This window comes from Erythranthe guttata, chromosome 14 (assembly GCF_056151865.1).
Source record: "Erythranthe guttata isolate IM_541 chromosome 14, IM_541, whole genome shotgun sequence".
NCBI lineage: Eukaryota > Viridiplantae > Streptophyta > Magnoliopsida > Lamiales > Phrymaceae > Erythranthe > Erythranthe guttata.
The window spans coordinates 8,603,502-8,630,390 of NC_142546.1; the positions used below are offsets into that span (position 1 = coordinate 8,603,502).

The 26,889-nt window shown below is 35.8% G+C and overlaps 5 protein-coding genes and 2 non-coding genes across 8 annotated transcripts; 3 read left to right on the forward strand and 4 right to left on the reverse strand.

Annotated features, from left to right (window-relative positions):
- Positions 1 to 78: 78 nt before the first annotated feature.
- Positions 79 to 150, reverse strand: TRNAE-UUC (transfer RNA glutamic acid (anticodon UUC)). Its single transcript has one exon. It is a non-coding gene; the product is annotated as a tRNA-Glu (tRNA).
- A 2,449-nt stretch (positions 151 to 2,599) lies between these two features.
- LOC105952061 (cyclase-associated protein 1) lies at positions 2,600 to 7,060 on the reverse strand. Its single transcript, XM_012975566.2, has 10 exons — positions 6,552 to 7,060; positions 5,658 to 5,826; positions 5,470 to 5,534; positions 4,567 to 4,867; positions 4,157 to 4,304; positions 3,902 to 4,011; positions 3,726 to 3,781; positions 3,584 to 3,640; positions 3,343 to 3,486; positions 2,600 to 3,154 (listed from the first exon to the last, which is right to left on the reverse strand). The coding sequence occupies exons 1-10, from the start codon at positions 6,828 to 6,830 to the stop codon at positions 3,068 to 3,070; spliced, it is 1,416 nt and encodes a 471-aa protein (XP_012831020.2). The 5' UTR covers positions 6,831 to 7,060; the 3' UTR covers positions 2,600 to 3,067.
- Positions 7,061 to 7,677: 617 nt separating this feature from the next.
- Positions 7,678 to 11,700, reverse strand: LOC105952060 (putative receptor-like serine/threonine-protein kinase At4g34500). Its single transcript, XM_012975565.2, has 7 exons — positions 10,727 to 11,700; positions 9,327 to 9,431; positions 9,117 to 9,239; positions 8,647 to 8,817; positions 8,402 to 8,531; positions 8,102 to 8,311; positions 7,678 to 7,985 (listed from the first exon to the last, which is right to left on the reverse strand). The coding sequence occupies exons 1-7, from the start codon at positions 11,287 to 11,289 to the stop codon at positions 7,866 to 7,868; spliced, it is 1,422 nt and encodes a 473-aa protein (XP_012831019.2). The 5' UTR covers positions 11,290 to 11,700; the 3' UTR covers positions 7,678 to 7,865.
- A 2,110-nt stretch (positions 11,701 to 13,810) lies between these two features.
- LOC105952059 (NADH dehydrogenase [ubiquinone] iron-sulfur protein 8, mitochondrial) lies at positions 13,811 to 17,117 on the forward strand. The gene is made up of 8 exons (XM_012975564.2): positions 13,811 to 14,024; positions 14,538 to 14,634; positions 15,493 to 15,546; positions 15,661 to 15,752; positions 15,862 to 15,975; positions 16,239 to 16,306; positions 16,500 to 16,611; positions 16,717 to 17,117. The coding sequence occupies exons 1-8, from the start codon at positions 13,971 to 13,973 to the stop codon at positions 16,810 to 16,812; spliced, it is 687 nt and encodes a 228-aa protein (XP_012831018.1). The 5' UTR covers positions 13,811 to 13,970; the 3' UTR covers positions 16,813 to 17,117.
- A 614-nt stretch (positions 17,118 to 17,731) lies between these two features.
- LOC105952012 (Clathrin adaptor complex small chain family protein) lies at positions 17,732 to 20,367 on the forward strand. Of its 2 annotated transcripts, XM_012975508.2 has the most exons (7): positions 17,740 to 17,976; positions 18,090 to 18,132; positions 18,231 to 18,292; positions 18,440 to 18,536; positions 18,971 to 19,041; positions 19,454 to 19,545; positions 19,938 to 20,367. In XM_012975508.2, exons 1-7 carry the CDS (start codon positions 17,908 to 17,910, stop codon positions 19,987 to 19,989), a joined length of 486 nt encoding a protein of 161 aa, XP_012830962.1. In that variant the 5' UTR covers positions 17,740 to 17,907; the 3' UTR covers positions 19,990 to 20,367. The 2 variants fall into 2 exon arrangements, with proteins under 2 accessions (XP_088670662.1, XP_012830962.1); XM_088814536.1 differs by lacking the exon at positions 19,938 to 20,367 and having other exon boundaries at positions 17,732 to 17,976; positions 19,454 to 19,841.
- An 862-nt stretch (positions 20,368 to 21,229) lies between these two features.
- Positions 21,230 to 21,301, forward strand: TRNAQ-CUG (transfer RNA glutamine (anticodon CUG)). Its single transcript has one exon. It is a non-coding gene; the product is annotated as a tRNA-Gln (tRNA).
- A 193-nt stretch (positions 21,302 to 21,494) lies between these two features.
- LOC105952058 (putative LRR receptor-like serine/threonine-protein kinase At2g16250) lies at positions 21,495 to 26,540 on the reverse strand. Its single transcript, XM_012975563.2, has 4 exons — positions 23,976 to 26,540; positions 23,041 to 23,172; positions 22,507 to 22,529; positions 21,495 to 22,259 (listed from the first exon to the last, which is right to left on the reverse strand). The coding sequence occupies exons 1-4, from the start codon at positions 25,922 to 25,924 to the stop codon at positions 21,718 to 21,720; spliced, it is 2,646 nt and encodes an 881-aa protein (XP_012831017.2). The 5' UTR covers positions 25,925 to 26,540; the 3' UTR covers positions 21,495 to 21,717.
- Positions 26,541 to 26,889: the final 349 nt, after the last annotated feature.

Here is a 26,889-nt window from a genome sequence, read left to right on the forward strand (position 1 = left end):
CCGAATAATCCCATTTATTTAATACTAAATTGAATATTACGTTATCAAAAATTAAATTAACAAAAATTAAAAAAGTAATTCCGATGCCGGGAATCGAACCCGGGTCCCCTGGGTGAAAGCCAGATATCCTAACCGCTGGACGACATCGGATTGATGAAAATAATGTATATGTTTGTAATAAAACATGTACAATAATTGGGGATAATATAGTTGAATCGGATTGTTGAAAAACTTGCGGGGAAGACAGCTAATTATTGGAATAAGTTTAGGGTGTTTACCTACTTACTTTCTTGGGTCTAATTGCATAGACCCCCTGTGAAATTTTGAATGACTAAAAACCCCCTCATGTTAAAATATTAGCATAGACCCCCTTCCTCTTATATTATTTTTAATAAAGCACACTGGCTCTTATTTTGAAATTAGGAGTTGACTTAAATAAAATGACTAAACTAACCCTCATATTCTTTAATAATTTATGTTCCAATTAAATAAATAAAATGCAGAAAGAAAAATAAAATTATCACTCAGGCCATCGTCTTTATCCCGCAACCCAATTCTTCCATCGAGCCCTCCGCCATCGCATCACCACAACCACGGCTGCACCACGACCGCATCACAACCACCACCACAGCTGCACCACCGCGGCATCACCACCGCCGCATCGGCCGCACTTCCGCCGCATCACCACCACCACGGCCGCACCACCGCCGCATCACCACCTGCCTTCCCACCCCAAAAAAATATTATGCTTTATGTTTGATGGGTTCTTTCATATCTCTTGTAAATCAAGATTTTAGATCGGGTTACGTTTTGTGCGTGTATGTAGGGCTGTGACTGGGTTGGGTCGGTCGATTACCAGCCTAAAAACCGACCCATCCGTCAAACCATTTTTGCTCAAATTTGAAAACCGTTGCCGACCCAACCTTTATGGGTCGGTTGATGGTTGACAACCGAATATTTGGTTCCGAAATGGGTCGGTTGATGGTTTATACCCGCCACATAGTTCACTTAAAAAAATTCAAACATTGGAGTAAAAATATCCACATTTTGCGTATTGTCATTGTGCGATCATCATTTATCAGTTTAAAATAATTAAGAACAATTTAACGAAAAAATATAATTATAAAATTCAAAGTAATTTCAAACATGAACAAGAGATTTAGTGGAGTTTTGGTGGTTTTTTGTTTAAGTTTGGGCATAAAGAAACTGGTGGAAGATTTTGGTCAAAATATTTTCCGTTGTTGATTGTTTTAAAATTTATAATACTAATTATTTTGATAATTTCAATAACCACTTAAGAAAACACGGCTTTTATTTTATATTTTTAATAAAATTTTAATAGTATAGTTGGATGACCGATAATTATCGGTCAACCAACTTTTGATAATATTATAAACCACCAACCGACCCATTATAGATGGGTTGGTTGAAATTTTCGACCCGATCCAATGGGTCGGTTAAAAATTGATTATCCACCTAAAAATATGGTCGGTAATGGATCGGTTGGTGGATAAAAACCAACCCAGTCCCAGCCCTACGTGTATGTATTGTACTGGGCCTGTGTTTTTTGTGCTTGAAGTGCCTTTGGCGGGTTTAGATGGAGGAAGCAATTTTGGTCTTTTTTTCTTCTTTTGCAAATGGGAAGGTTACGAAGATGAATTGCTGGTTTTTGTTTGTTTTATTTATTTATTTTTTATTTGGCGAGGAGCAGATCTGGAGAGGGGAAGAAGATGATGAAGTTTTGTGAAATTATAAAAATTGCAATTTGGTTCTATACAATTTGGAGAGAGGGTTTTTTTGAAATTAGTGGGGATTGAATTGAAAATTCTGAAAACTTCATTTTGAGCTTATGAAAAATATTTTGGGTAAATTTATAAATTTCAAAAATTGATTTAAAGGGTATTTAGGTCTTTCTCGTTCCAAAATACGAGGCCCAGTCGCATAAAGCGCGAGTGTATAACACATCGAGCTCGTAGGGTCTTTTTTGGCTTTGACTATTTTTCATAGGGGGTTTTGTGCTAATATTTTTAACACGAGGGGTTTTTCAGCAATTCGAGATTACGGAGGGGTGGTTTTTGCAAAAAACCCTACTTTCTTGTGACTAATATTTCCTATGAATGGGGTATCTGCCATTGAAGCATTTCAAACATTTGCTCTATATGGCAGAGAAAATTATGAAAAACTCAAGAAAACCATAAACTAATTACCAGCAAAAACATAAATCATTTAGATTCATCGAAATTTGGACCTTATGTAATATAGTTGAGAATGAAGTATTTCCATTAATCTATTTCAACCGCAAGTAAATCAATTATTGATCTATTCTATGCTGCACTCAGTGAATGTCATCAAAAATATAAATCTCATCATAAACTATTCGTAATTATTTATTTTACACATATTCATATGTATGTATGTGTTTGTATATAGTGGTGTGTATATATCTATGTTGAGTTACGTGCTAAATACAATTCACCTAGTGTAGTGTACAAGACCTCAGAAAAAAGTTCCAATCCGACTCAACAAACGCGTCCTTGCGAGTGAGAAAACGAAACAATCGCATCACCAATTTCATCGTGAAATATAGTTAGATGCATTCTAGGGAAAATAACAAAAAATAATATAGTAAGGTAAACATCACAGGAAAATTCAATTCACAAACACGATATCCTAGATGTTACACCTTGTGAAATGCATCGACCGATTTTTCACCTTTGATTTACGCACAATCACGGATATAAAATATGTAAATGTGCGTAAATATGTACACACACCTGTGTCGAGTTTCACCCAGTGAAATTCACGAGGTGTAGTATAAATGCCACAAACCTACAAACATAACTCTCACTCGCAATAACAGGGGTTATAGACCTAACAAAATTCATCAAAATAGAACGTTAAACCAAAATTGCACGTTTTAATAACAAATTCAAAGGTAAAAAGAAAAAAAAAAAAAAAAAACCCTCGACCTCCGAAAAGAATTGAAAAAGAAAAAAGAATGGCGAAAATAACACCAAGAAATTTCGACGCTTACATTTGAATTTAAAAAAAAAAAAAGCCTTTTAATTTAGGCTCCAGAGTGGGACACTGGAGTTGTTACAATTTGGCCATCCTTGTATACATGAATATACTGTTGTGGCAAAGCATGCTCTCCCTGTAAAAAAATATATATATACTTATCTTCAAACATTTCTACGTAAAATAACTACTATCATTGTCCAGTGTTAGTGTTCATTTTTTTTCGGCTAGCTTAAAGTTTTAAATAATTTTTACAGTCTGCTACGTAGTCATTTATAATATGATTGTTTGGATTAAGCATTTATAAAAGAAAATGAAACATACCCAATCACCGTCTGTTTCGGATGCAGGTACTAGTACATTGATTTCGCTCGACTTTGCTGTTGTTATAGAAGTCTCTAAAGAATCTTTGCTCAAGTACAGCTGGCAACCTGCTGTATTATCTACTGAAATTGTAGGAGCCGAGCCCTATGAAGGAAAATTCGCAAATAAAAATGACGGTCTTTAGATGAACGATATTTTATTCTCTCGATGGCTGAGGCATATTTTTAGGAATTTTTATTACCTGACATTGCACCTCCACAGAATTACAATTGACAATCTCGCAAGCTGCCACAACATCCTAATTGGAAGTTGACATTTAAATTATTACGGCTCCCATAATTCAGACAAACAGTTCATTTTAAAACGAGTTATTTTTTACTGACCTTGAATACGATTCCCATCTTAGTGCACTTGTCCAAGGTAATATTGTTCACTTTTCCTGCATATAGTTATCGTCTCCTTTAGATTATAAACTTGAAGCCAAATTCAAATGGATGGCAGATTATATTCGATACAGTGCACAATGCAAAAGGATACATTTTAGCAAAAGAGTATATACCTTGGATCTGAAGAACGGAATTCTTGCACCCGTATACATATACTGTCTGCTTTGCATCACACTCATCAATTATTAAATTGTTTTGACCAATTTGATTATCAACCACCCACCTGAAAGGAATATAAAACAAAAAAAGTGAAAAAGTAATCAAATGCAGCACAGCAGCAGTATATATATATATATATATATATATATATATATATATATATATATATATATCAACATCGAGTATGGATAAATATAAACACTACTTACTTTCGACCCATTTGAAGTTCTAGTTTTGGAGGCCCGGTTTTAGGTAAAGCGGGTGAAGTAGCACGGCTTTCTTTCTCAGAAATACTAACTACACCAACTCTATCTGTACGGTTCTTGGCCTTCATATCGGCAGTCACCTTCCTCAGACCTTGAAGAAATTTCAAAACAGACTCAGATGATGAATAAGTAAATCTTGTAAGGCCTCGTTTGGGAAATGTAGATGGGATTGACAAGATCAACTATCTTATGTTTGGGGTTTGTAAAATATCCTTCATAAGGTTCATTAAAACCCGGAATTCCAAAACACCAAATATCTGACAAACATCGATGACATTGTCTATTAAGTCCTGTCATGATTCCCAAACGAGGAATAAATGTAAATAGAGGGAACAGAAAGGTGAAATAATTACCTGAAGTAACTGGTTTTCCAGAATTAAGTTCTTGGAAAACAGCAGCCATCCCTTCTTTCGGGCGGGAAGAAGAAGGCTGTGCTGTTTCGGAGCTGAAAAGTGAAGCAGGCGGAGGCGGTGGAGCAGCTGGACCATGACCTTTCATTGGAGCGGGTGATACTGTCTTCCCTGTGGCACTCCATGTAGGACCCAATGGATAGTGAGTCTTGACATAATCCCTTAAGCCAGGCACGTAAAGCTCCTTTAAAGCCTTTGCCCACTCGACATGACTTGCATCTTTGTTTCTGTACTCCACAAGAATCTAAGCGAAAAACGAGATGATCATCAAATATTTCAATAACATCATTTAGTTATTATTGAACGAAATGAATTCCAACTAGAATATCTTAAATCATCAATTTAGTTATCGACTTATGATAACCTTTCAATAATAAACCAAGAAAATATTTGTATGTACATTGATTGATTCACTGCCAACAAATTTATACTCGTAATGATTAGTCTGCTAAACTCACTTCGTAATAATCAGCATATGCCTTCACCTCTTAGAATCTGGTTTTCAGTCAGAATATATTGAAAGTTAATGAGGAACATAGACATTTTCAGTAAATAAAAAGCAAAAAGTTAATAAGGAACAATCACTCAGCATATTCCCGTCCTTATTTCTGAATTCACGTGGCACAAAATATCCGACACTATGACAAGGTTACTACTGCTATTACTCCAATTAGGGCAACGAAGGAAGTCCGACATGAAACGATAAACATATGGCTGAAGAATCACAAAAATGTTCCTATGATTTCTTCCTATGTGTTTTTGTTGTCCTTTCTCTTTTCCTTTTCTTCCACTTATTGAAGAGTAGACTAATCTCAAGTTAGATAGGTGAAGAATAAGATTATTTACCTTGTTACAGTAAAACTCAGCTGTTTGCCAACTTTCTTCAACGTGTGAAATAGGCATGTTCATACCTACCACAAGGGAGCAGATTATAATATCGAAGAAGAAAGAGATGAGAGTGAGCTAATTGAATCAGTGGCACATATATCTATAAGTTCTTTTTTTTTCTTTTTTCTTTTTTAAATAATTCTTACCGCAGTTTTTTCCAGTAAATGCGATCCATACAAGAGCAGAGAGACTATCGGCAGCTGTCTTTAGGTGGTGGAAAAAATCAGACCGCCTTCCCTCCGCCAATGCAGAAGCTTTTGTAATAACCTCATTCAATGGCTTAAGGAATTCGCCTAACCCCGCCATATCAGGTTTCTGCATAGTTGGCATAACCTAACTTTGAGAATCGGAGTAAAACTAAAAAGGAAAAGGGAAGTGAAATAGAATAGCAGATAGTCAAAAATAAAGAAGCAATTTAATGCACAGATATTATCCGCCTAATTCAACTGGAACACTTGCAAAATATAGTTAGAAATTTATAACCACTTTCTCATCATACTATACTATTCACCCATAAAAAAGGCATCGTATAATTCCATAATCATATGTTTTGTACAAAACTACGTTGGAATTTTTAATCCCGAACATACAAATTGATAATCGCATTATTAATAAAAGTGTCACTGTCATCTCTCTGATTCGGTTCTCTTTCATTCCAATACATCTTTCATCAAAACAAAAAAGTGAGATTACCACAGATCAACTCAGACAAATTGGGGAGTATTTCTACACATGTTGAAATCGGCAATCACAATTTTAAGATTATCAATTTAAGATAACTATTCGGAATCTAAGATTCCATGTGCTCAACATCGATACATCACAAACGATCACAAAAACGAATGTCTCCAACATGACAGTGATTCCAAATTCCCAATCATAAAATTTCATCATTCTGAATTTACAGTATCTACTGAATTACACGGTACAATGCAGTAATCGAACTAACGAGAATCGAATGTTTTAATCGAAAATCAACAATATAATTACGAACAAAAACACCAATAATACAGCTAATTTTAACGAGAATTGAAAATAACCTGAGTTTGCTTGATTTTAACGAGAAGATCTCTCTGGATATTAAAAGCTTCCTCGATAATCTTCGAAACATCGAAAACCTGTCCTCCAATCTTCTCCGCGGCGATCGTAACTCCATTGACGTGTTGCGAAATGAGATCGTCAAACGCCACAATCGAGGGATCCGCGGCGCCGGCATCTCGACTGACCTCCGCCGCACCTACATGGAGGAAACCTCCGGCGGACAGCGCCTCCAGCCGCGTCACCGCCGATTCTAGCCTCGTTATCAAACTACCGTCCATAATTCGCTCCGGCGCAAACTCACTGAGTCCAATAGTTTCTGATTCTACAAAATTTAAATTGCAGTTTTGTTTCAGATAGAAATGGAGATCTGGATTTTTTGTGTGTGCTGTGTTTTTGAAGGTGCAGTTTGGATTGTTAAGGGTGTTTCATGTTTGTGTTTGCGGGAAATTCTGATAGTTTCGAATTTATTTATTTTTATTTTCTTATTATTGTTATTAATATTTTTATCTGTTTTCTATTTTATTATTTTTTTCCCAACAAATATGTGGTGTACACGTGTCGGACAAACAGTTTTATGAGCTTTGAACAACACTTGTCTGGAAGATACAGAAAATAGAGCCATCAAATTATAGGGTGAAAATTGAATAAAAAATTGTCCCGTATGATAAGTCGAGTGTGGTTTACGTTTCTGGTATGGTTTGCAAGATATTATACGAGAGTGTAGGTTTAACCCGTGCAAAATAAAGTCGATTTGAGATAATAATTTTCGTTCCAAGTTTTAACTCCATTTTTTACTCCTTTTTAAGTTGGAATTGGAATATATATATATATATATATATATATATATATATATATATGATATTCCAATTTTCGATTCGCTTTTATTTGCCAAAACTAATTATGAGAATTCCAATTCCATATTTGAAAATTGCTTCTATAAAATCAATACTATTGTGAATAAAAAAATAAAAATGGAAGTTCTGATTTTTGGCGGTGTCGTTCCGAAGAAAAAATCCGATTTCGGAACAAGTTTTTTCATTCCGATATATCTGATTTTTTTTCATAACCATAATTGAAATAAAAAATAGACCTGTAAAATGGAATTGTAATAACTAAAAATGAATATGGGGAGACATATAAGCAAGCAAACTATATAATAACAAAATGTACCTATATTTACAACATAATTTAAAAAACTAGATATAAATATATGCGAGTACATATTGCAAGAAAAGAAAATAAAACAGAAATTTGTTCTCTATAAGGTATACCTTTTTTTTCTTTTCATGCATCATGAAAAGAAAAAAAATGATTTATCTCCACCTAAGTCTTCCTTCATCATCATTCACAACTTCCTTCTGTGCTGAATGCATTTTATTCTTCCCAGATGCTTGCGGATGCAGAGGATCCGTATCTCTAACAGAACGAGGTTCCTACGAAAAAAAAAAAAAAACGTAACTATAACGAAATAAACACGTACAATTCAGCTTTCTTAAACTCGATGGCACAGCCAGAATTTTATAAAAAATGTAAGGAGGGAGAGGCTTACAGTACGATACGGGAATTCATCTGCTTCGAGCATGTGAACAATTTGTCCCATCTTCGGACGTTTATTTGCATCCATATCTATACATCGAAGGCAAAGCAATAATATTCTCTTCAAAGCTCTTTGTGGAGGAGGAATATCCATAACGGGGTCCACAACTTCTTCGCCTCGGCGATTTGCTACCATCCCTTTGAACCAATCAACCAAATTCATCTGAAATTGAAAAGAAAAACAAAAATTTAAAATCGTAACCATTTTTTCAGTTAAGAAGTATATGACAATTTTTTATTTTTTTTATTTTACCTCTCCAGGTGGTTTGGAATAGTCAATTGGGCTTCTTCCGGTTATTATTTCCATGAGTAGAACTCCGAAGCTGTATACATCGTTCCCCTCGTTAAGCATGCCGGTACTTGCATAGTCAGGGGAGACATATCTGTAAAACAAATAAATAAATATTTAACAAAGAACAAAGACAACTAAATTTACTCTTTTCGAATTCTTTTGCCTTAATAGAGAATAGTAAAACAAAAGGTCCAGACAGAACGAACCCAAATGTTCCCATTACTCGTGTAGTAACATAGCTTTTCTCGGATCCCAATAGTTTGGCGAGGCCAAAATCTGATACTTTCGGGTTCCATTTCCTGTCTAGAAGAATGTTGCTTGATTTCACATCACGGTGTACAACTTTGGGTTCCAATCCTTCATGTAAGTATGCCAATCTGCAACACCATTGATTAAAAGAAATATTAAAAAGAAATAAATAAAGCAGAAGTCAAGTAAAAAAGGATAATAATTGCCTAATTGGTGAAATTTTGACCAACTGAGCTTCTATATTGTATAATGTATGAGATCTTGCGACAAGAAGCTCCTTCTTCCTACTCAACTCTATTTAAATTTAGAAGCCAAAGGATTTACATTACTAATGTAACAAAGATTCGGACAGGAGATAGACATTAATAAAACAAAATTAAATAATAATCAAAATTTAAACATATAAATTTCCGGAAATGCCTCCCACCCTCTGGCTGTGCCGATGGCAATTTTCATCCGAATATCCCAAGTCAAAGGACTAACTGGCCCCACATCACCGTGTAACCACTGCTCCAAGTTGCCGTTATCGATGTACTCATAAACAAGGAACCTGATTGGATTAAAAAAGATCCGTTAATAACTCAAGAAAACCAGTTTTTACTTTAAAAGAAATAAACTAATGGAAGTAAGTAAGTACCGTTGAGCTCCTTCTGCACAATAACCTAAGAGACCTACAAGGTTCTTGTGTTTGACTTTCCCAATGGCTTCAACCTCAACCTTAAACTCCTTCTCCGCCTGGCCCCTGTTCACAAGCACATCATAGAACATTAAAATTGTGTAATATACCCCGCTCTAACGAAACAACTGTAATCGGAAGTTTGTGATCATCGTTGCTACGTTCTGAAAGAAAACTAATAAATAATTTTTTAAATGTTGCACTCAAAAGATTGCGATTGAAATTAGGGGTGACAAATGGGTGGGTAGGACTTCTAATGCATCCCCAACAATAGGGGCAGTGAGATCCAGTAAAATGCTGGACCTGATCCATGGATCGAGTACCATATTACCAAAATTCAAATTCTTCTTTCAGACATATAAAGAAAGCAATCGATGTCTTTGGTGATATGCTATATTACAAACTGGATTATGGTCTCATGGATATTAATTATTAAACTGCATCTATTAAATCTTAAAGATTGACAACGAAATTTGAATGTGGTTCGTGCCTTCCATTCATTGTCTTCCGTTACGGTGAAAAATTTTATGCTAATAACAACAAAAAAAATTCTTGTTGAACTCCAAATATTTAAGGAAACAGTTTCATCTCTATTCCGTTTGAAGTGAGGGAAAGGTGATAATATCATGTTGCAGTAAAATTAGAAGTAACATATTCTCCTCCCCCGATAGAGACATGTTACATCGAACAAAGGTTTAATTAACATTTTTTGATTGCTTGAACTAACTCTTCTTAGAAAATAACATTCCAAAGAAAACGAAAGGAATAAGGAGCCAAAGTAAAAGAAAACCAGAATATAAACTGAGAAAGGAAAAGGGAAAAGATAAAGTTAATCCAGATAAATTAAAAGCAACATAATGCCACTGCAAAATCTACATTAAAATTAATTAAAGGAAAAAAGATAGGTCTAAAGCTTGCTCTGTAAAAGAGGGTTGAAGAAAAACAAGACTAAAGAAACTAGAGCTACCGTTTACCTTGTCTTATTTTACTTAATCCCTAGTCAAAAGAGACAAATAAAGAAAAATCAGTCACCCACAAACCCATCCCGATACAATCCGGATCGAAGCTTTGATTCCGTTACCATCGCCATCAAGGAATAACCACCAAAACACGTAATATTACACTAGCACACTGCATGTAAATTGTAATCTACACCGACAGTTCGAATAGAAATCGAACAAAATTTCCGTGAACAAATTCATTAATGCAAAACCAAAGACGAAATGCAATGTGCGGAAATACATCTACACACCAAACATCATTGTGAAATTAACATGTAAATGGCATGTTATACTAAATTTTAATTCCATGATTATTATGTACTATTCCTGAAATTCAAAGAGCTGTTAAGAGTGACTCACTTGTTGTTTAGAAGATGTTTTACCGCAACTACGGAACCGTCGTGCAAAACGCCTCGATAGACGATACCGTAGCCTCCTTCTCCGACCACATTTTCAGCAGAGAACTGACTTGTGGCCGTTTGAAGCTCGGTTAAGCTGTACCATCTACCCCAGCCGAAATTCACCATACCGTCGGTGGTGGTGGTGGTGGTGGTGGACGCCGCCGACAATGCCGACGACGACTCGCTCCGAGTCGTGCTGGACTCTTTGCTCCCCGACTCAATGTCCAAACCCCTCGCCACGTCAGCAATCAGAAAAACCTTATTCTTCCCACTGGCAGCTTCGTTCGCTTGTCTTTGATCGGAGCCGATCTCCTTGCCAACCAGCGGCAGAAGCCCCGAGCCGTGGTTGACGCCGACGCGGCGCCGCTTGGAGCTCCGATTGCGGAGGAACATGAGAATCAGGAGGAAGACGGCGACCACGGCCAATACGGTGGCGATTATGAGTACGTAGAGCTTCTGGCCGAAAATCGGCGTTCTGGAGGTGAAAACGCTGTCGCCGGAGGAACCGCCGGAATCCGCCATTGCCGCCGGCCAAATCGTATAAAAATGTGTGCGAAAAATAAATTTGCTGAGGCTACAACTGGCTAAGGCATGTGCAATACTACTGTAGAAATTGAGACGAAAAGTGAACGCATATCTAGTTGAAGAAAATGAGTGGAAGAATGGGGAAAAAGTGGGGACTTTTTTTACTGTGTAACAATGGAGAGTGGGCACACAGAGGACACCTACTAAAGTGTGTGGAGTTACGAGAAAGAAAAGGATTAACGGCGTTAGACAAAAACCAAACGGAGGACCGTTAAAGGTGTTTAATTCACCGTTGGACGGCGCTTTTTACCATTGTGCCCTTAAGGCTCTCCTTATTTACTATTTTACCATTACAAATAAATAAAATGCGAGGTTTGAAAACGAGTGGTTCATTGCTAAAATCGAAACGAATAAATAAATTAGAAGAAAAATATTTAATTATTGCAACGAAGTAGTAACGCAGAAGTAAAACAAGTAATAATTTTTTTATTTTTTTATTATTTTCTTGAAATTAAATTGAAAATGACACATTCAAGAATTGAAAATAACACCAACCATAGATGCTGTCTCTTTCCCTCTCATAACTTATGTTATTTATATTATTCATACAAATGTGAATAATATATGTTAGTGGTTGAATTCATACACTTTGGTGACATCAGCCGTTTTAAGCTTATGTGGTTTTAACACGTATATTTAAATAAATAACTATCCACTAAATTTAAATAAATAATTATCCACTAAATATACATACACATGGGTGTGTGTTATTACGTGTAGATCAATGATGTAAATCTATATCGTGTATTTCAGCAGGTGTAGGTTCTACAAAACCGTAAATATCGAGTGTCACCATTTTAAACTCGATGGCAAATTAATGAGAATTTTGTTCACCACATGTGATCTCATAACTATTTTTTCTTTTAATTACCAAAACTACCTAATTATTACACTAGACAAAATTAAATGATAGCACATAATAAGTGCATATACCTAATTATTGAGTTATGAATGGAATCATTTTTGTATGGTTTACAATAAATTTTACAATGAATGAGAGTGAAATTTATCACTCCAACCTTGCCACTATATTTGTCATTTTAGAAGAAAAAAAAGTATATTTCTTAGATGGGCAAATTACGGCCACCTCCCGTGATAAAAGTCAAATTACGAAAAAAACTCAATCCAGATTGAGTAATCACAATTTAAATATTAACTAACTATCTCTTATAAATCAGTAAATGATATATGTTATTTTATTCATTTTATGTAATTTTAATATATCATAAATCGAGCTACGATTATTGAAATTTTTAATACGTGCAGATGTGGGAAGAGATATTGTGTGGGCCCACTATAACATCCAATTTCAAAAACTCAAATTTCATTAATGAAGGAGCGGCCCATGTCAGGTAGATTTCGTTCCTTGTGGATCACGCCCAGCCCGCTCCAATTTAAATTTTGTACTTTCAATTAAATAGCTTCTTTTTCTATTACATAATTAATATTTTCATAGGAAATTCATTATTTTATTTATGCTAAATTACACCAACACTCCTGAACTATGTTGAAATGACTTTAAGGTTCATGTGCTATTGATAATTAGAGCCACACCCCGGAAACAATTATTATAGCCAAGATTTCATGTTCAAGGGACCCATATGTACTATATATGTTTTCCACAGGGCCGCTAATGCTACCATATACGAAAATTTACAAATTTTATATAAATAATAATGATTTAATAAATCGTGTCACTCCCTAGCTCTATGTTGTTTCCACCACTGTCTGAAAACTAATAGTCATGTAATGCATTATTCCTATAGGGTTTCTAACAATATTTTGTAGGTGATTGTAATTACTGATTGATGATGCTAAATTTTAAATCACCTGGGGTAGTGTAGAAAACGTGCTGGGAGAGCAAAGTGGATCAGTAGCTTGATAACTTGATGATCCTGAGGTCCCTGCGAAATAAACACACATGAACTAGGCCGGGAGTTGATCCGGCGGAAACCCCTCCGGCGCTCAAGTCAGACGTGCGGATAGTGGAAATAGTCCAGAGAATACCGTTAATAGTATTGCTCAGTTAATAGGACGTAACTTAAGGAATGAGTTCAAACCTTTATTTATGGTGATTGGGCATCGGTGATAGTGGTCTTCGATATTGGGCTCGTGGCCCAATAGGTAAATAATTTGTAGGTCCATTAAGTTGGGTCAACTAGGCATATCAGTGATACTATATGGAGCTTAGCATACATCAGCGGTGCACGTGTAATTTACCATTTTACTTATATATATGTATACATAAATATATATTTAAAATAAAATTCCGTGGAAGTGTAAAGTCAACGTTGTTAGAAAAAGCCCAAATTCACATGTTTAACCGGAAGTGTACAAAAAGCCTAAATGTATTTCAATTGAAGCCCATCTTATTCGGGCTTTAACGTTAGTTCTATGATGAGCCGCTCACATGGGCTTATAAATAAATAAATAAATAATAATAATAATAATAATAATAATAAAATAAAAATAACAAATAAAATAATAATAATTCAAAAAAGAAAGAGAAAAAGATATCCTCCACCGCCTGTGACCGAAGCCGACAACAGCCAAACACAATTGTATATCGTCTTCCCAATCTAGAAGAGTGCACAGTAGCAGCACCTGAAATTGGCGAAATGGCTTCCATTTTAGCTCGCAAATCCGTCGCCGCGTTTCGTGCTCGTCATCTCGTAAGCCATCGTCGAATTCCTTTTCTTCTTCTGATATTTTCGATCTTTTAAATCATTTCATTTTCCATTTTTGATTTTTTTTTTGTGTTCCGATTTGAGAAAGGATGATTCTGGTTGATTTAGTTCTTATTCAGTTAATTTTATGCTCGTATTGATGATTGAATTAGGAAAATCCGGGAAGATGGAGTGATTAATTGTTTTTTTTTTTTTTTTTTTTTAATTTCATTTGTTCTTAGGGTTTCTTATTGTTATAAGAATTGAAGGAATTGATTGGGGATTATTGTTGTTTGCACGGAAAGATTGGGGATTTCTGTTTCCTTAAAATGATCTACCCGATTTAATTATTTTTATTAGGCACTGTTCTATCTTGGTTTTTTTTTTTTTTTTAAATTTAGCTTAATGCAGTCTTATGTGAAATAATTAGAAGATATTTATTTAAATATTTTACGATAGACTACATTGATGATTATCATATGAAATATCTTGGCCCCTCTCTGTGTTTACCATATGTAGGCTTTGGCTGGGCAAGCTTTGCAGGCTCCTCGTTGTATTGGAGCAATATCCGGTGAACGCTCTTTTGCCACTAAACACTCTTTCTCTACTGACAAAGGTTTGTTCTTTGTTTATGTGGTTTTTCTTGTTTTTTTTTTATTTTTTATTTTTTTTATTTTTTTATTTTATTTTGGGCACAGCTAATGTATTTTTGATAGTTGATAAATGTGAAAGTGCTTGTTGTTGGCACAATTTTTTTTTCTACTAATCAGCTTTGTAGTGCTTGTTGTGGTAAAAATGCTAGCGGTTCAATGACAACTAATTTCTCGGTCTTTTGTGCTCTTACATATGGTTTCAAGTTTGGATTTGCGTACCCTAACTGTCTTCCACTGAATGGGTGTAAAATGAGAAACTAGTGAGCGTCGTTCTTGCTTCTCTTGAGTGGGGTGGTACCCATATTTTAGAATTTTGAAGGACCTATCTTTTTGTGTAACGCTCCTATTTTCTAATTATTAATTCGACAGATTTCTTGGTGTAATTTGTTGAAGAATGTTGTTAAGGTAGTTTATTAAAACTTCTCGGATATTGGCCTGAAATCCTAGTAAGTGGTGAGCGTCGTTCTTGCTTCTCTATAGGGGGAACCCATGTTTAGAATTTAAAAAAACTTAATCTTTTTGTGTAATGCTTCGATTTTGTTCCCTAAATTATTGCGACGAATTTCTTGGTATAATTTGTTGAAGAATGTTATTGAGGTAGTTTATTAGAAATTCTCAGACATTGGCCTGAATTCATAGTAAGGTCCATCTGAAATACTTTAGACATGCGCTTAGTGAAACAAATCTATTTTCTGGCCTATAATTTCCATCTTAGACTCGGCACGTGATTTTTAATTGAGTTAGCTTTTAGTTGTTGGAAAACGACTAGTGAATGTGAACTTTTTTCTTGTATGGAAATTAATGTTTGCTGTTTACTACAGATGACGAAGAGAGAGAGAAGCTTGTAAAGGAGATATCAAAGGATTGGAATTCCGGTGAATATTCGCCTTTAACGAACTTTCAATCGGTCGTTGTGTCTGATTTTGATTTCAATTATTCAATTATTAAGTGGGCAATCTTAACCTATTTTTCTTGTTGCATTCCTATAGTTTTTGAGCGGAGCATAAATACATTGTTTCTCACTGAAATGGTTCGAGGCCTGATGCTGACTCTCAAATACTTCTTTGAACCGAAATTTACAGTATGTCTCTTCTTCTTACCCATGTTATGTATTGGTTTGTTTTTTTTTCTTTCTCAATAATTAAATTCCACAGTCGTGCAAGTGAAAATGTGAAATTACTATTTTGTAGATTAACTATCCTTTTGAGAAGGGCCCTTTGAGCCCTCGTTTCCGTGGAGAACATGCTCTCCGAAGATATCCTACTGGAGAAGAACGATGCATTGCTTGCAAGCTTTGTGAAGCTGTAAGTTACTATATTTTTTTCGTCTGTTTCTGTGACGTTTTATTGCAGTAATAACTTCAATTTATCCCCACCGGAAAAAGAAAAAAAAAATTATCAATTGGGTTTTTGAGCCTAATAAAATCCATGCTTTTGTTCGATATGATACTAGATGAGAGCATGAACCATTGTTCTCTTGTCGATTTAACAATCTAAACATCTAATTCTAGCTAATATGACCAATTAGTATAAAATTCGATTCGACGGAAATATTTGTTTCTTGACAGATCTGTCCTGCTCAAGCAATCACCATTGAAGCTGAGGAAAGAGAAGATGGTAGCAGAAGGACAACCAGGTAAAATACTCTTCCTCTCGCTTTTTCATCTATGTTCTCGTGTGTGTATGTGCGTGCAATGGTGAAGGCCAACATAGGGCGATGGGAGGCCCCCCCCCCCCCCCCCCCCCCCCCCCCCCCCCCCCACCCCAAGAGATATTTTTGTATATATTTGGCCACCGTGAATACAAAATGCAATGTTTAAATTCGACAGGTACGATATTGACATGACAAAGTGCATATATTGCGGGTTTTGCCAAGAAGCATGCCCAGTTGATGCCATTGTTGAAGGTCCCAACTTTGAGTTCGCTACTGAAACTCACGAGGTTCGAGTTTTATACATATCTCATTCGTTTAATCTATATCCAGTAGAAAAAGGCAAAAACTAATTACATCCTTTTTATTTTTTAATTTTTCTTACTACTCAATAGGAACTTCTATACGACAAGGAGAAACTTCTAGAGAACGGTGACAGGTGGGAAACTGAAATCGCCGAGAATCTCCGGTCCGAAAGCCTTTATCGTTGAGTAGTGTTCATTTTCAGCATCTGCGTAAGATGAACTTGGATCTGTTTTTTCCCTATGTATTTCTTTTTTGTTTTTTTCTAAATAAGGAAAGTGCTTTGGACTAATTACTCTATTTGCACGTCGTGATCTTGTGATTAAGGTCGTCGTTGTTTTTTGCAGTCATTTTTTGTTAATTGGAAAGATAACTCACTTAATTATAATCTTGTATTGTGGTGGTAATCTCACCTTTTGGTATAAGTCATTCGGTTGTAATTGTTGATTACTAATCATCATATTTGTTACTAATTATTTTCATGTATTTGCAATATCATCCCTCTTTGACTTTTGACTTTTGTTGTAATTCAAAAACTCACTAGTCTCCACATCTGATAAGATGTTAATTTTTTTTTTAATTTTTTTTAATTTTTTGCTTTTTTTCTTTTTAGACTAATAAGCTATTAAAAATTAATGACATTTTTTCTTAAAAAGAAAATCTATAAAATAATGATATTTATTTTGGTAAATTTTATACACTCGTTTTTCCAATTGAAATTAACATTTTTGGAATTCAAAAACGAATTCCAATTTCATTTTGAAAAAGATTGGAATAAATTCAAAATCACGAGTTTTTGGATCGAACTTGAAATTTTAATTTTGTCCGCTCATTTATATAATACATTAATACTCCATTTGTCTCATAATATTTGTGTTGTCGAAGAGTTTCTCTTATCTCAAATTAGCCACTTTATATTTCTTATTTATCATTTGTAATTAGTTTTTGATAAATAATTAATAAAAAAAAGTAATTTTCTATGTTTTTTGCTATAGTTTATACATTTATTGATTTTCTTTATAATATGTGAAGGAGTAGTATTAAAAATTAAAAAATTAAAAAAAAAAAAAAAAAAACATTATAAAAACTGCAAAGCGTCTTTGAGACGTGTGAGAAAAACGCTATTGAACGACGACGTTTTAATACACACTGAAACTTTTCCAGAAGTGCGAGTTTCTATTAGCTTCCAATTGTGCGTGTGTGTGTGTGTGTGTGTGTGTGTGAGAGACAGAGGGGTAGAGAGAGAAAGGAGCTACAGAAAATCGGAGACGAATCAACGAACTATGATACGAGGAGTAATTATAATGAACGATCAAGGCAAGCCCCGCCTCATCAAATTCTACGAATTTCAGGTTCACCTCATTTTGCAATCACTCGATTTATTTCTTCTTTTCGATTTTTTTTCCCCTACTTTAACTGCCATTTCCATTTTATTGATTCGATCGTAATTTTGATGAACAATCAGCCTGTGGAGAAGCAGCACGAGTTGGTTCGGAGCATATACAGAAGTCAGCTCTAATTTTGTATTTAATTAAATAAAAAATAATTCACTTTTAGCACTAATTTTTTTTTTATACTGTTAATTCATTGCTCTGTTATTGCGCAGTTTTATGTAGTAGAGCTGAGAATGTCAGTAATTTTGTCAAAGTGGATTCGCTTTTCGGACCGGTAATCGGATTTTAATTTTATTTTTTTTAAATTACTTTTTTCATAAATTTGATTTCATATGCAGAAAATTCAGTATGTGAATAATGTGTGTGTGGTGTTTAAAGTTTGTGTTTGTTTTCAATTTGGGTGTATTATCGTGTATTGCAGGATGTAAGGCTCGTGTACAAAACCTTTGCAACGTTGTACTTTGTGTTCGTATTTGATAACTCCGAAAATGAGCTCGCGATGCTGGATCTCATGCAAGGTATTGCCTTATCGATTATTTGTTAATCCATTGAATTTTTGTTAGGTTGTTTTTTCCCGTTTTATCGAACTCTGCATAACTGCTGTTTTTGTAACTAGTACGTAACTGCATAATTTATAGGTGTTCAGTTCTCTTTTAAATTGGTTTTTAGATCGAAATTTTCTATATATACGTTGATGATTTGATAGCCACGGTGAGTGTTTTCGTTATATACGGATTGAAATTTCGGTTTTAGTAGTTAATTGTTTTGTCAATATACCTATGGTCTATTTTGGGGACAACTCTTAGGTATTCATACCCGTTGCAGGAAATAAAAAAATATTGTCAGTTATTTTTTTGAAAGAATTTAAAACTTGCCATAGTGTTGTCTTTCGTTAAAAAACTATTTCATTTTTATTGTTAAGTTTATGATACGAGTTCTTTTTTCATTGTAGTTTTTGTGGAGACATTGGACAAGTGTTTCAGTAACGTATGCGAGCTTGACGTAGTGTTTAATTTTAGCAAGGTTAGTTTCTTGTCCCTGTTATCATTACAAAGGTATTTACCAACGTGATTTTTTGGATTATCGGGTTCGAGTATTTTTTTGCTATGGTTGTCCATGAGAAACGTGCATGCCTATATATATATATATAATTCATGTCTGCTTACCTCGTCAATTGTGGCATGATAAGAAAGGAATTTATTGGAGCCACTACAAAATGAGTTGAATTATGCTTAGTTTATTTGTTAAAGTGAAAAGTGGTAGTGAAATTTGAATTGTTTCGAAGACAATGTGTTGCTAGTGAAATTGATTTACTGATTTGGGCCTCTATTTCACTTTAGCTGAGTTCTTGATTTTAAATTTACTTTTCGAATGGTTGAAAACCTGCTATTGACTATCGAAGGGTTCATTTTTGGTTCGGTATCTTGTTGTGCAGGTGCATACAATTTTAGATGAGATTATATTGGGTGGCCAAGTGCTCGAGACGAGTTCTTCAGAAGTCGTCAAGGCCGTTGAAGAAATCTCAAAGTTCTCTCTCTCTCTCTCTCACTCACACACACACACACACACACACACACACACACACACACACACACACACACACACACTCACACACTTACGTTTAGGGTATATTGCATTCAGCACCCATGTGTTTATTTTAATGGTTAAAAAAAAGTCGTGTTATTAATATTAGCAAAAAACCCTCTATAATACAGTTCTTTTATCGAACTAACCCCTTAAATCTCACCATTTAGGAGATTGTGTGCTTAAAAATGCGTTATAGGGTTTTTTTTTGCTAATATTAATAGCACAATGAACATTCTTAGCAATTCGATCCAACACAAAGACACTAATGGCAATAAACTCCCCACTCTTACAAATACTTCATCTAAATGATCCTACCCGTCTATTTTGTGCAGGATGGAAAGGAACGCAAATTCAATTCTACCAGCCAGTTGGCAGGGTCGATAGCAGCTGAATATTACTAATTCCGTTCGATTTCAACAAATTTTATGCTGAGTTAAACGCATCCACTCCTTTTTTGTTCTCCCATGTATAACATCGTCATTTCACCAGACTCGGGGGCACAGATATTTGAGATCAACCTTTCTATGAATTCGGATTTATTCGACATAAACTGCGAACGTACCTGCAAAATTCACAACACTATACTAACATTGTTAAGATTTTTCGTCGAATGAGACGATTCTTGTCTGTATTGTACTAATCTTGACTCTTTCATTTCTTTAATTGGTGACTAAGAAGATTAGTTACATGAATAGCTTTTGCATTTGAAGTGTAGTGTACATGTAATTTATGTTTTTATCGCCATATACTCTCCGGCTTCTACATCATGCTTGTGTTTTATCAGAGTCTGTTAGGCTCACAAGTAGGGGTGTTAACAAATCGAATCCAGCCAAATGGACGGTTGTTCAAGCCTGTTTGAAATTTTATCGACTTTGAAACATGTGCCTGAGCTTGATTTGATAAAAGATCGAGCTCGAGTAGCTTACTATATATTCATTCATTTCTAATTGAGCTAGATGGCACATCAAACAAAAATATATCTTCATGTTTAGTTCATTATGTTCACAAATCGAGATCAAACGAACTTTTACCAAATGATTAAAGCAGTTTAGTTTGAATACTATTGAATGTTAGAAAGAGAAATGAAAAAAAAAGACTCTGAAATTTGGTGCAAAGAGAATCCAAATAATAAATGGTATAGATCATGCTCAAAGAGAATCCATACATCTATGGGTGTAGCTCAACTAGTTCCGGATGTGGTAAGTTGGTGCAAGGTCCTAGGATCGAATCCTGGCAGCCGTAGTGTGGAATTTCAACTCCAAATGAGGGTTGGTTCCTTGTGGGCACCAGGTCCGGGTCCGCTACCTTAACGGGCCGTTGAGTAACCATGATTTACATCCTCCATCAATCCTTGTCGGGCCAAGGGATGGGGGCCCTTGGGGCGAGGGATTCGCCTTTTGGTGCAAGAAATGAAAAAAAAGACTTTAAATAACCTTCTCGTTTTCCAATGAGCTGATAAGAGATAATTGATGCTTTATAGATATGGATTAGCAAGGTTAAAATGGGGAAAAAAGCTAACGTGACAAATACTATGAAATAAAATAACAGTTATCAAATAATAAATGTATAGATGAAATTAATAAACGCATAGAAGTACTAAACATTTCAAATATGTATTCAACATGGTCCCATGGTCTAGTGGTCAGGACATTGGACTCTGAATCCAGTAACCCGAGTTCAAGTCTCGGTGGGACCTTTACTCATTTATAATAGTATATAATTTTTCAAATAATACTTTCCGTTTTACGCAATAAACAACCGGTCCAATGTGAAAATTTGCAATTCACCAAAAGAACAAAAGAATATGTTAAAATTACATAAAAGTAAATAAATAAATAAATAAAAATATTGCAGCTTGTTTAACAAAAAACAAGCCTTCAAACAAAAGCCAATCATCCATCTCCTCTTTTGATTTTCTAAAACCTCTAAAAACAAACAAATTGGCCGTCTCTTTTGTGAATATACAGATTTAAAAAGAAAAAAGAAAAAAAAAATCTAGCCAGCAAAGAACATCCCAAACTGTAGTCACCCCTTATTACTAAAAAGAATCGAGACGAAAAATAAATAAAAATAATTAAATAAATCACCCCTTTTATCTCTCTCTAACCCCCCCTATAGTCTCTCTACATCCAACGGCTCTGGAAAGATATCCTTCGACTGCCGTCCGATCGACGAAGATCGATCATTTCTACGAGAAGCCGAAGGCGCTAATGTGGCAGCGCCCCCCACGTCAGACGAGCTATGCCGCCAGCTGCCGAAAAGCGCAGCATTCCACGACCCTCTAGAAGAAGTGGCCCGAAGCCTCTCCGAGCCACTCGGCTCTTCTCTTACAACCTTGAGAGGATTCTCCAAAGCTTTAAGAATATACCGCATGAGAGGTCTACGACTAGGTTTAGGGTTTAGGCATGACCTGGCGACTATAGCCATGGCCCACACTTCTTCTAGAAGGTCCTCGTCTATGATCAAAGATGGATCGATTATATTGGTCACGAGTTCTTTGTCGTATATATTGATGCAAGGTAGTGTTGCTTCTAGAAACTCCTTTGTGGCTGAGTCGTTGGTTGAGCTGATTCCTAGCTTGCCGGTTACTAGCTCCAGCAGTACTTTGCCGAAGCAGTATACGTCGTACGCACATGTTGCGTTTGGGAGGGTACCTGAGAATACAATTAAACCTCTATAAATTAATACAGTCGGGACTAGGGAAATTTTATTACTTTAGCGAATTATTAAATTATCGAGTCGGGACAAGGAGAAGCTATTATTTAATCGAGGTTATTAATTTATGGAGTAATAATTTATCAAGGTTCTACTTAATTTGGATTTTTTTTAATTTCTAGGAATTATACATTAAAATACTCAGCACATAAAATATAATAACAAAATTGAAGGAACCAGATATACCTGAAGCGCCTTGATCCGATGTCCTGCATATACAGAACGAAAAATGTCAAGAGTGTGATAAAGCATTGTGCTAAAAGAATTATAACATTCACCTAAATCACGAGCAGAAAAAGCTGTTTGGAAGTCGACATTTCTAAATTCAGCACCGTTACGAATTGCACAACATCAGAGATAACTAACGTTATAATTTTTTTAGAGAAATATGCTACATTTAAGTAGTCACTAGACCGATTTTTCTGATTTCTGCAAGGATCGATACTTTTGCAATTTTGAGTTTTATTTAAAAGAACAACAAATAAAGCGTAAGAATATAATCCCTCCGTTTCAAAATAACTGTTTCAGCACATGTGTTAAGAAAGCTAATAAATATGTATTGATTTTAGGGGGAAAAAATACGTAATGGGACTAAAGTACCCTTCCAAGTAATAATGGTAAAATCGGAAAAACAAAAAAAAAAATCATTGCAATATTGGAATTTTAAAATGATTGATAATGCGGAACAAAAGAATTTGGATCACGAGAAGAAATGCTTACGAAGGCAACCACAGCATCTTTGTTATCCGATTATGATTTGTAATATCACCCTCTTGAGCACAAACCTGGCTCAAGCTTCCTAACCTTACTTCATATCTATCATCAAGAAGTATGCTGCTCGCTTGAACATCCCTTCAAATAATACAAACAAAAAATAATTATCATTGTCTGTGGCAAAGTCGAGCAAAACACGTGCACAATTCATCAATAGAATATGTATCCGTATGAAACAGTTTAGTCTTTCATTTCGATTTATTTACTGTTATCCAATAGTTTTTAGTTCTAGAAATACAAAATTACTAGGCGGCATCAAACTAGACTCAAGAAGCATAGAAAACAACAATTATACATACAACTCAGCAACTCTACAATATATACACGTGTTTGTTCCGATGTTGGTGAACTAATGCCAGTGGTTCTGTTGTTCTTTATATTTAGTTTCCTAGAATAAATGCTGCATCTCTTTTGATTCTATTTTTTTTTTACGTGTAAAGACGATCCAACTACATTTGAGAATGCTGGCGCAAAATAAGGGCTAAACGGATGAGCATCGTCTAAAATGGGAAGAAAGTAAAAATTGCCGACACGGAAATAAATTACTTTACACAAGATCTTGGCCTCATTAGAATGCATGTGATGTGTCATAAATGAAGAACTACAACTACTAGCAATAATCCAAATCCGACAGAAAATTGTCGAAGTTGATCTAGCGAAGTTAAGCATGCACTTTATCAGTTGTCGAAATGGTAGAGAAACAAATTGCAATACCCACGCGCCCAAAATTGAATATTTCAATTATTTAGGTATAAGATACACCAAAAAGTAGCCGAAATTCAATGTGCTTTATTAAATAGGCTACATTAGAAAATGGATCTATAAGCAATCAAGAAGTGCGGAACTGAATCTAACAAACATGTGCGAGTTCAAATAAATACCTGTGAACAAGTGGCGGAACACATTCGTGATGCAAATAAGACAAACCCTCGGCAGCTCCAATCGCAATTTTGAGTCTAGTTATCCAATCCAGTGACTGTAAACTGTCATCATCATCAGAATTTATTTTCTTGAATAATGAACTGGACAAATCTCTATTCGGCATGTATTTATAAACGAGATATTTTTCGTTCTCATTCTCCAAACAATGGCCCAAAAGAGGGACGAATCTTGGATGCGAAAACTTGCTAAAAAAGTCCAATTCCGACATATACATTCCCATTTTCACTGATGAATTCAAATCTATCTTTTTTATCACGACAGGTATTCCACCTTCGAGTTTTCCAGAATAAAGATCTCCAGAGTGACCGCTCTTGATCAGATTCGCATCATTAAATTCACCGATAGCTTGAAGAATCTGCTGCAACGTAAACGTATCTCCGATGTTGGAAAAGTTCAACGATGCTCCGGGAGGGGGTGGAGGCCCCCCAACGGCAGGAGTGGGGCCCACGCCAACGGCATTACCAGGAGGTGTTGTGTTTCTCTTGCGCTTGCACATAATTATCACTACTATGATCATTACAACAAGGGCAATAAGAGCAGCTCCTAAAACAGATGATAAAATGATAATCGATTTGTGGCTCTTATTATCTGATTTTGGAGGAGGAGGTGTGGCATTAGGCTCTCCAAAATTATCGAACACCAAATTCCTGTCAGAATAGAACGAGGCACAATCTGTTGCATTCCTCTGATTAGTCACATTTCGGAGGCAATTACTCCTAAGAGATGCATTGCCACGTGCGTAAATTGGAACCGGACCCTCGAAATAATTCTCCGACATGTCGATAAAACCGAACCTCATAATTACAGGTGTCAGATTTCCATAAAAAAGATTCCTCGAAATGTTGAATACTGCACCGTTATTATTAGCAATCGAGCCGATATTTGGCATTAGACCGGTGAAATTATTACCAGACACATCGAGGAATTTCAGTTCGGGCAGGGACCACAGAACATCTGGAAACTCACCACTAAAACCGTTCTTACTCAAAACCACAAAACGCAACCGAGTCCAAAGAGGAAACAGGGTAACAGGCAAAGGTCCTGAAAGTAAATTATCCTCGAGTACCATTCGTTGCAAATTCTTCAACCCTCTAAACTCTGGAGGCACTGAACCGGAAAGAGAATTAAATCCAAGATCGAGTTCGATCAGACTAGAAAGATCGCCTATTTGAGCAGGTATCGAAGACGAAAAACTATTTCCTGATAAATTCAAGAACTGCAAACTGGACAAATTCCCAATGCCGGTTGGAATCAGTCCGGACAAGAAATTTAAAGACATGTCCAGCAAAGTAAGGTTCCCAAGATTGGAAAATGTTTCGGGAATAGACCCTGTAAGGAGATTCCGCGAAAGATCAAGGGCAGAGAGCGTAAATAACTGGCCTAAACTAGACGGAACACCACCAGTTAGCTTGTTATCAGACAAATGCAGTTCAATTAAGCTGCTCAAATTTCCAAGAGTGAATGGAATAGCACCATGAATTGAGCAAGACCTAAGATCGAGCACTCGGAGAGAGGGAAGTGATCCGAACCAGTCGGGAATATTCCCCGGCATTGGAAAATTCGAGGCGTTGAACGAGGACAAAAGTGTTAAATTCCGGAGTGCGTCCACTGAAAATCGAGGGTTTCGATTCCCAATTCTGGTTCTCGTGAACCCTGAAACGCTGATTCCTGTGACCCGACCGTTTGTGCACTGAATACCCGCCCATTGTGTACACGGGTTGGATTTTATCGGCCATTCTTTTGCCCTCAACCCTAATGAAGATCTTAGCTGAAGCAAATCCAATTTCTCTTGCCACGAGAACGGCAATTGCTGCTCTACTGTGAGACCGAACAGTACGGAAAACGATGCTACACAAACAAAAAATAACCTGCTCCACCGATCCGCCATTGCTGCCGCAACTTCATTGAGCTCTAAATACAGATAATTGGCGTTTGGTATACTCAGAATTCTTCGGTTCCTACGCCATTTTTTTTGTTCTGCTTGCTTCGGTTGACGGAGGAGAGAGAAAATAGGGCTTCCGAAGAAGGAGATTAAAAAAATCCAAAAAAAATTAATTATGGGGTTTTAGGTAGAGAGAGAGAGAGAGATAGAGATAGAGAGAGAAAGTGAAATGCAGAATAGTGAGTAGAGCGGCGATGGTGATTGGGGTTGGGGGTTGGACAGTGGTGTAGAGAGAGAAAGAGATCGATACATGCAAGCTTTCTCTCTCTAAAATAGCGCAGAAGAAAAAAAAGGTGAAAACTTTTCGTTTGTGCAATTGTTTAAAAGTTTACAAAAAACCTTTTTTCGCCGGCGGCGGCGGGCTGCAGAGACGAGTCTGCCGGGTCGGGTTCGAGAGGATCCGATCGGATCGGCGAATTCGGGTTCGGGTCTGACTGAAAAGTGAAATCAGTATGACTCCGATGGGGATTTTGACCGCCGCAAATCCCGCCCAATACAGCTCAGCTTCACTGAAACTACTCTCGCTTAAATAGCATGTGCCCTATTATTTGGGACCAATTTTTTTTTTTTTTTTTCTATTTAATTAATATATATAAAAAATTTCAATACAATTTAAAATATTAAATATGAATATAATAGGTGTGACAAGAAATAGTCCAACACTTGAACCAAAAACAACCCATGCAATATGTATGCATATATACTTTTTCTTTACTTCAATTTTTATTTTATTAGTATAAAATTTAAAATAAGAGTAGCTAATTAATTTTCGATTCGTTGTTAAAAATTTGTTTGAGCTCGATAAACATTACGAACGAGGCTTTAATGTTTTTTATTTATTTATTTTTGCCATTATACATTGGATGAAATGTACGACAGATGGATCTTCAACGTTCGTCTATACACATTGA